General features: G+C 36.6%; 1 protein-coding gene across 1 annotated transcript in view; it reads left to right on the top strand.

Moving 5' to 3' along the window:
• Positions 1 to 4833: 4833 nt before the first annotated feature.
• LOC111054683 overlaps positions 4834 to 10351 on the top strand; it is a 19781-nt gene continuing 14263 nt past the window's right edge. Inside the window, exon 1 of the mRNA XM_022341753.2 lies at positions 4834 to 7097. Within this exon, the coding sequence (XP_022197445.2) occupies positions 6905 to 7097 (193 nt within the window). The 5' untranslated portion in view covers positions 4834 to 6904. The remainder of the gene's footprint in view (positions 7098 to 10351) is intronic.

The raw sequence follows: 10351 nt of genomic DNA on the forward strand, positions 1-10351 counted from the left end.
CACTCACTCACTGCACTCACTGACTCTTTCTCCTTTCTTTCTACCTCATACTCTCTCTCACCCACTCTTTCACACTATCACGCTCTCTCTCTCATATTTGGTAGAGAGTTGGTGGAAAGGATATTTTGAATATTCTCCATATTGATATGTCCAAAGCTCCACCAATTTGTGTAGATGCATAACAATATTATCTATAGTTATTCCAAATAGCTTTTTTCATATCATATACAGTTCAATAATTATTTTCTTAGTCTATATTATGTAAATTCATCTATAATTTTGCTGTATTGTAAGCTCTTGTATATAAGTGTATAAGCCAGTATATATATTGTAATCTACATAAATGAAGTATTCAACCAATCAATCAATCAATCAATCATTAGATAATATGTAATATATTATTTTTGTAATCCTAAGTTAATTTTTTTCTTATTCTGTAAAGGGTTATGTGGCAGAGAGGAACAGAAGTCCAAACTCCGCTCTAATAAAGGCAATTAATCAATCAATCAATCTCTCGCTCACTCTCTCACACGCTCTCTTTCTCATCCTATCATACTCTCTCTCTCACACACCTTCTTTGCAGTGACGTCAGGGTTGTGAAGACACCTTCCTCTACTTGCTTCCCTTTTCGTTGACGTTCTTCTTTCTCTTTCTTGCACCGACGTTTGACAACCCTATCAGTTTGTCTTTCTCTTCCAGCGTTTTTCTCTCGTCTTCTAAATTTTCTTCAAGCTCTCTAGTGGAGTCCATAAGATGTTCATGTTCTCATCCTTTGCACACGTTTCTCATTCTTTCTCTCTTTCAGTAATACTCTCACTGTTTTTTGTCTCTCTTGTTTTGGCTGGTCAATTGACTATAAAATTTGTGTATCATCAAAGATTGTTTAGAAGGAGACGAAAAAACGGAAAGAGAATGAGCGAAGGAAAGAGAGAAAGGAACACCGAAGGTAAAGGAGAAAGAAAGAAAGGGAACGGCGAAAAAAAGTGGAAAAGATAAAAAGAATAATGAGTATAGCCAATCTCCTCCCTCTGTTTCCAATTCAAATGTAATCTCTCTGCGTTCTCTTTTGCGTTCTTTTTTTATTCTGTATAAGTATGAAGTATTTGTTTTTATTTATTATCATTATTTTTGTGATTGGCAAATAAATTATTTTGATTTTGATTTTTTTTCTTTGTTGCTAGCTTGACAACGCCGGTGAAAATGATGAGGAAAAAGATAGAAGCAAAAACCTCTTCTTATCTCATTATCTTCTTATCATAGATTTGTTGATGCAAGAGAGACCGTTGAAGAAAACCAGACGCAATTAGAAATAAACTCATCATCTACCCTCTCCCTCTAACAACATTAGCGTACGCAAGTGTTGAAGAGAGAGCGTAGCAAAGAAGTAAACAAGCTTCGTCATTCTCCCTCTCCTTTCTTCTGTACCTCCTCACTTCAAATCTAAACAATGATTCTGTTCACATAATGAATCTTTCGGAGATCATAGTGAAATTGCATCAAGGTTTGAGGATAAGGTAAATAAGTTCAAGAAGATTAACGTAACCTTCTCACTGAACTAAGCACTGTGGACATTTAAACAGAGTGAGTAATATGTATGGGAACCCTTCAATAGATTGGAGATTGTTGTAGATATAATACGGTAACTTTCGGCTAGTTTAAGGCTAGTTTTAGGCTAGTTTAAAGCTAGTTTAAGGCTAGTTAAGGCTAGTTTAAGGCTAAGCCTGTTCCTTTCGCTAAGGCTAGGCACACACCAGTTAGTCAAGCCAAGACAAGAGAAGATCAGACACAATACTTCACATAGTTGCTTATGACGCAACACACACCGATTAGTCATTGCAATTAGACATGTCTTCATAAGAAACTATGTGAAGTATTGTGTCTGATCTTGTCTTGTCTTGGCTTGACTAACTGGTGTGTGCTTAGCCTTAATCATATCTTTATTATTATTTGTAATTGTATTGGTGAATGAATTTACAGAAAAGGTTTGTCTAATTACGTCTAATGCTATAAAGAAGGAAAAAATTCAAAGACTTGAAAATTTAAAAAATATCAGTTAATGATTTGATTGTATGGTAAGATGTCTTATTCTTTCAACATAACATTATTAATATACAGAGTGTGTATGTTAATGTATATTAACGTAATGTATGTATATTAAGTAATGTATATTAACATTATTAATATACATATATGTATGGGAACCCTGCAATAAGTTGAAGACTGTTGTAGATATAATACTGTAACTTTCAGGATAAGTTATTGGTCAAATACTCTACCTTTTGACGTACAACTGGATTTCAACCCCTCATAAGAGGCTGACTTAAGTGTTGTAACTCGAATATTTTAAATGTAAACACCCATTGTGCGGTACATAATTTTAAAGGCTTTTTTGAAACAAGAAAGATGGCATCAAGAAAAATGCTCTGTCATACTTGTATCCAAAATGGCCGCTGATTGAAGTTTTAAATCACTTTTTGCTATTAGAAAAACCGACTAGCAGTCAGTTATTTTACAATAAATGAATTAATCACTTACTGTGACAACGAGATCTTTCGGCAGGTTCGCCATCTTCTTGACAACCAAGACAACCAATAATTCATTTATTGTAAAATATTTGACTGCTAGTGGTTTTTTCTAATAGCAAAAAGTGATTTAATAATAAGCAGTTCGTGATGGAAAACAACATTGAAGAATTTTAATTTTTAAAGGAATGATTTTGAACGTAAACACCCATTGTGTGATACATCATTTTAAAGGCCTTCTCAAAACTAGAGAGAAGACATCAATAAAAATGTTCTATGATACTTTTATTTAAAATGGGGGCTGATTGAAGTTTGAGTTTTTGAAGAAATAATTGATACATTTTAAGGGATTGAAATTGATTTATACGTCAAAAAGTAGAGTATTTGACCAATTATCCTGAAAGTTACAGTATTATATCTACAACAGTCTCCAATTTATTGAAGGGTTCCCATACATATGAATCACTCTGTATGTAATCTTAGGCCTATAATATCATAGAGAAACGATAGCTTAGATATCCCATGGTATAGGGTGTCGCAACTTTTACTGTTATCCCAAGCTGATAGTTCACATAGTTCTTTCCTATGCAGCTGTGTGACGCTGGTAGTCTCTCTAATTGTGCCGTTCATACACTGTCACCCCAACAAAACAGTAAAAATTGACAATAATCGACAGTAATCGGCTTGAGATAAAAGTAAAAGTTGCGACATAAATTCCCTATACCATGGGATATCTACTTACGCTATTGTTTCTCTATGATAATATGCTTTGAAATCTTTTTGTATAATCATGTTTGTATTTTCTGTAAATTGCAGTGAAATAAATGAATTATTTTTATCATCATTGTTATTATTAACACAAAATTAGTAAGTTGTAGCCCGACCAAGCACCGTTACCACAATATAACAGATTAAATCAAACCTTTAATATTTTAATGTAAATAATACATAAGTTTACCTCAGTTTTTTATTATATTTTTGTTCATATACAAATTATAAGTGTGTTTCTGGTTTATTTTTTCATGCTGGGACTCCCATATAGGCCTTTGCCTCGGGAGTACCTAATTATTTCCTTTCTGATGTTTGTGTGTGTAGAAGTGATATTTTGTTTTTTCTTTTTCATGACATTAAATATGTACATCCTTTTTTTATTATTATTATTTTTTTTTAATTATTATTATCATTGTAATTATTCATAAAGTATCTATAAAAATTATTTATTCTCCCATGTACCTATGAAATAGCACCTTATTTAATTTACTTTCTTTTTCTTTTTGTCATTTTTCAAAGTACATTAACGCTTTCCACTCTATCAATGCTAATAGTTTGAGGGAATCTCACTGATATTCACCTAGGGAACGCAAAAGAGAGAGAAACCAATTTGAAAAGAAACAAGAAACAAAACAGAAACTCAAAATATATAGCCTCACTAGATTTGCTAAGGGGGTGCAAGTGAGAAGATAAACTTTACTTTAAAATCTTCCCTCCCTTTCTCGCCGGATTGGCGTTGTAGTTTGATGGCAAGGGAGTGCAAGAGAGAGTGACTGTGTGAGTATAGAGGGTGTAAGGGAGTGAGTGAGAAAGCCGTTTGCAGAGAAACAAGAAACGACGCACAACCAGAAAATCTTCCCTCCTTTTCTAGCTAGATTGGCGTTGTGGACACATCGCAATGGAGTGCAAGAGAAAGACCTGTGCTGAGAAGGAAGAAAACATACACAAATACGTCTTCCGTCTTTGTCAAGCTAGATCGGCGTTGTAGACCCTTCGCAAGAATGTGCAAGGGAGAGAGCGAGTGGACCTTTGCAGAGAAGCAAGAAACTTCTCTCTTCGTCTGGCTAGATCAGCGTTGTAAGTTCACGGTAAGGGTGTGCGAGAGAGAAGCCGTCGCAGAGGAACAAGGAACGAAACTACAGGCACACATTTTTCCTCTCTTTTTGGCATGAGTGGCGTTGTGGACTCAACGCAAGAGAGTGAGAGAGAAGCCGTTGCAGAGACACAAACTACAGGCACACATCTTCCCTCTCCTTCTGGCATGAGTGGCGTTGTAGACTCATCGCAAGAGAGTGAGAGAGAAGCCGTTGCTGAGAAACAAAAGCTGAGACACAAACTACAGGCACACATCTTCCCTCTCCTTCTGGCATGAGTGGCGTTGTAGACTCATCGCAAGAGAGTGAGAGAGAAGCCGTTGCGGAGAAACAAGGAACGAGACACAAACTACAGGCACACATCTTCCCTCTCCTTCTGGCTTGAGTGGCGTTGCCGGACTCCACAGTCGGTATGCAAGAGAGAGCGAAGCGGTGACTGAGAAGTTAGACAGAGAGGAAGTGACGGTTGGAGAACAGCGCAGAGAAAAAGAAAAAGAATGTATTACGTCGCCACGTCCGTACGCGCCGCGTTCCGAAGAGAACCCAACCAACGAACAAAACAACGACCAAACTCTTGGCTCGACTGGCTTGCAACGTTGTCGCGTCTACTCCAGACACGCTAGAGGCTCCTCCTCACTCTTCAGTCGCTCAGAAAACGTTCCACACACAGCATTACTGTCGCTTTGTCGCGTTAGAAACGTCGCCTGTCGCGCGATACTAACGTCAGTCGCTCGCGAATCGCGTGAAATCGAGAGTAGAATTCGAGGTGCACACGTGGGTGTTTGTTAGAGGTTGATAGACGGTGTCGGTCGTAAGTTAGACGCGTTAAAACAACGGAAACCGCGTTGAAACTGTGGTCTAACACGTGGTTAGATTGTTAGTGCTTCGTAACGATTAACGATTTAATTTAAAACGATCGTTAATAACGAGTAACGATTTAATTTGATGATTCACGGCGTAAAAACTGTTTACATAAAGGCACAGCCAACAAACTGAATCTGTGATAGAGGTTAATATTGGTTTAACACGTGGTTGTTGCTTAGAGCTGGGAACTGTTGTAATGATTGGGAACTGATTTAATTTGATGATTCACGGCGTAAAAACTGTTTACATGAAGTCCCAGACATCTTTCCAACTGTGATAGAGGTTAATCTTGGTTTAACACGTGGTTGTTTCTTAGAGCTTGGGAACTGTTGTAGTTGAACAATTTCATTGTCAGGTTCAACGTTTAACGTGATTTATTTTAACGCTGAATTGAAGTTTAAACTGAAATCTTACACGTGGTCGTTCAGTTAAAATACTGGAAAACATTTGTTTGGGCGCTAATTGGGAACTGTTTTGTAGTTGAACATTATCGTTGCTAGTTTCAACGTTTAACGTGATTGAACGTTGAATTGCAGTTTTAACTGAGACATTTCACGTGGCTGTTAAGTTAAAATATTTGTAAACGTTTCATTGGGCGCTAATTTTAACGGTAGTGTGACGTCAACTGCGTTTTATTTGAGTGATGATTCGTTAACTTTGAAAGCGTCACAAGTTGAACGTTTTCAACGTCATTCGCAAACAGCTTGGCCTACAACTACGGTACAACAAATTCCAACTGAATGACTGTGTAAGGGGATTCACCAAGTGTCACCAATATCAAGTTTCTTATTGAAAAACGTCGAAACGTCGACCGTTTCAACAAATGTCATATTAGGCGATTTTAGTGTGGACTCTGGACATCTCTATTGTATCTAGAAACTGGACATTTATCCTCTTCAACTGTTATTGCTCAAAATTACATTCCTTTTTCTGTTTTATGACCGTGATTATTTGCAATAAGCAACGCTATAAACTACGATTTGAACTTGACAATGTTATAAAGTAGAGAACTGTTTTGATCCGGTGCCAATGATTGTAGAATTGCTGTCATAGTGGAAATACATAGGAAAAAGTGAAGAATATTAAGGAGAAATTGAAAAATATTTAGGAAAAAAGAAAAATATTCAGGGAAAAGTGAGAAAACGAGGCAAGTCAATTTTTGGTACAACCTGAACACATGATAGAGCCAAGTACTTGTGTTTACTAGATGCAGTAAATAACTAGATACGTTTGACAACTAGATAACTTGATAAATGGACAAGAAACTAATGAGATAACTAGATCGTTATCACTAGATTCTTATCATCACTGAGCAAAAATTCCAAACTGATAAGAAGATCAGTTTCATTGGAGAATAATCTCCATACTAAAAAAAGTAGGCTACAACGTATTAGACATTACCATAATATGACGTGATATATTATCATCTTCATCAAGTTTTATCAGGAGCCTAACCATCTCACAAACCTTACGTCTTCCAGGTTTATAGGAGATAAACAAAATTTATAATAGACTACATTCGTTTAGGCAAACAAATATTGTGCAAATGTTAGATTAGCCAACATCATTATGAAATTACATCAGGTAGCCTAACCATCTCACAAACTACACGGCTCTGGGGATTTTTAGAAAATAGTGGGAATCTAGAGGACAATGACCAACACTGCTCTACAGAACGTACACATGGACCAGTTTATTGAGGAGGTTCGCATGCGTCCGGCGATCTACGACACAACAATGGCAGAGTACTGTGACCGCTCCTACAAGCGACATCTCTGGATGGAGATCTGCGAAAAGTTCAACCCCGACTGGTCAACTCTAGAGGAGGAACAGCGTGAGGCTATCGGTGAGTTGGCAACACTGCTTTTGGTGTTTTTTTTGTGTGTTTTAGGTCTGCAATGGTCACTATACTAACTATATGGCCCAGTTGCACAAAAGCCTCTGGGATTTCAATTATGATTACAGTCACGAGAGCCTATTAGAGAAGCGCTCCTTTTCAAGAATATCTTCCCTGATTGACTCTCATGACATTGAATCATGATTAAAATTTAAGAGACTTTTGTGCAACCAAGCCTCAATTCTGTAATTTACAAACTAGGGCCTATTGCATGTGAGAAAACAAACACATACTATTAGTAGTCAACTGGTTATTAGAATAGGAAATTACTAAAATATTAGCTTGTATTTTCTCATGCATCAGAGTCTTGGAGTGACACTTGAAAGATTGGGAATACAATGTAGACTATTCCAATTCGAAACCAGAGTATAGTTCCAAATCAAATTGATTTTTCACAATTCAATGAAAAAGTACACATTTTTCATGTGTTCACATATTAATCTTGATACAATCAGTGGCGTAATGTTTCCAAACCGGGCCCCCCCGCAAAAAAATTCCGGGCCCCTCTTCTAAAATCTCACCACCTTTCTCCAGCCCCCTTCTCCATTAATCCCAAGCATTATGTTTGTTTGTGAAATAAATGAATTGATGAATTGATTGATTAAACTCTAATGTGAACGTACATCTTTCATGAGTGAATTACGTAGCTTAGTTGAAAAAATAAAACTTGTTCTCGATTGAATTCTACAATTCAAGATTCAAGTCAAGAATGATGTTTCAAGCTACAAATATAGATCCAACCTTTAGAGCTAGAACTGGAGTTACTAAGTAGTATCTAGTCTTAAGATTCATGAATAATTATTGAAATAATAAAGATAATAATTTATAAAAACCTTTGATTTGATGTCTCCTACAAGCCTCCAAGTTCTGCAATCACTGCTTTCTGGGTACAGTAGCACCTTGATTCTTTCTCCCACATGTCTATTTACTTAAAGATACATGCTTACTTAAAGATAGTAAATAAAGATAACGATCTACTTTAGAACCATCCCTGACAATCTTTGTTTGAATCAGAGAGAAAAGAAGTAAATCTTATCTATAAGTAAGTGGTTTGAATAGTCTCAGTCTCGTCTGGATTGTCTCACCGGATGTATAAATTTTAATGATTTGTAACCAAACAACATTCCTAATTTTTCAATAAGCTCACTACCAGCACACAATTATTGAAGCTCTGTCAATAGAATTATAATTATTATTACGATTAGATTTGAACAATGATTGATTTTCTTTCTTGTCTTATTCATTATTTTCTACTTGTATTCTCTTGATATTAATTTATAACCAGACTGATAGCATTGTTCTATTGCATATTTCTTCTTACACAATGAATGAAACCTGTCATTTTCCACAATAAAATTTCTGCTTTTTTATCAAAAGTTACTTCCATGATTATTTAATTATTCTTTTTAAAGTATGCAATATATAATTATTATCATTTCGGGCCCTAACCCGGGCCCCCTAGATCCGGTAATTTTATTTTTTCAAAAAACCTATATTAGCCTACATATTATCCGGGCCCCCTAGGGACCCGGCCACCCGCGCCACGGGAGCAGCGGGGGTGTACGTTACGCCACTGGATACAATACTGAATTCATTCACCAAAATATATAAAATGCATTCAATGTTAGTCCCATCTGAGCTGGTTGGTTATAAAGCCAGCTAAGCCAGGTACAACACATAGTTTTTTGGACGTATGACTTTTTCCGACCTTATGATTCCTTTTAGATTAGAGGGAACTTGACAAACATCATATATGTTCAATCTAATAAAATTATTCAGGACGGCGGAAAATCGATTTTTGTATCTAGCTCAAATATAGTCCACTTTCCAGTAAGTCCATTTTGTTATCTATGTCTTTTTGAATGTACTGTACTTGAAAATTGAAAATCACAGTACCTTGCCAATATATTTAATTTCAGAACTTTATATAATTATATTTATCATAAAACACTTAACTGACTTGGGCTACTTTTTAATGAAAACAATAAAAAAATCTTGTAGTACCTTTTATTCTTTAAAAACTTTGAAATGGTTCAACAACTAGTTTCGTCCCTAACTGAGGTTATTTTCAAGTTGAAAAATCTGGTGTGGCGCACTCACACAACTTTCCTTGCCGTTATGAAAATTGATCACCTGACGCTAGTGTTCCCGCGTATCTCAAGTCTACTATTCAAAGATTTGAGCCATCTGGTGACAGGGCAATAACGCTGGAGACACACGAGGTCTGCTATCTCTTCATAGTGAATCATTTAATAGGATCAACAGTTGTCAACAGTTTACAATTAGATAATCACATTTTCTCGAATTTCGTGCTTATTTTCAATTTTAGGTGAAAATGTTACTCAACATTAATTGTAGAGATTCTCATGCTCAATCTTTTCTGTTTAAAAGACAGAAAGACAGTCGAAATTTTTTGTTTAAATTTTATCTAAAGCCTGATAATTGAGAATCTAAAATCAAACTTTGCATAGATGAGGCGGACCTCCTGAAATTTTTACAGATATGAGACTTGTGGCAGTTGAAAGAGCTTATCAATTACTTTTTTAGGTATGATTTTAATCAAAATCGTTGGAGCCGTTTTCGAGAAAATCGCGAAAAACCCTATTTTTGACAACATTTTTGCCATCTTAGCCGCCATCTTTAATCGCATTTGACCGAAATTGTTCGTGTCGGATCCTTATATTGTAAGGGCTTTACGTTCCAAATTTCAAGTCATTCCATCAATAATTGAGAGATGAGATATCGTGTACACAGACGCACATACACTCATACACACACACACACACCACACACACACACACACACCCACACACACACACACACACACACACACACACCACACACACACACACACACACACACCCACACACACACACACACCACACACACACACACCCACACACACACACACCACACACACACACACACACACACACACACACACACCACACACACACACCACACACACACACACACACACACACACACACAACACACACACACACACACACACACACACACACACCACACACACACACACACACACACACACACCACACACACACACACAACACACCACACACACACCACCACACACACACACACACACACACACACACACACATACTGGAACAAGGTAACAAACGGGGAGGTGAGAAATGAACATACATTGCGGGGAGGCTGATTTACACACATTTACACAC

This window comes from Nilaparvata lugens, chromosome 12, assembly GCF_014356525.2.
Source record: "Nilaparvata lugens isolate BPH chromosome 12, ASM1435652v1, whole genome shotgun sequence".
NCBI lineage: Eukaryota > Metazoa > Arthropoda > Insecta > Hemiptera > Delphacidae > Nilaparvata > Nilaparvata lugens.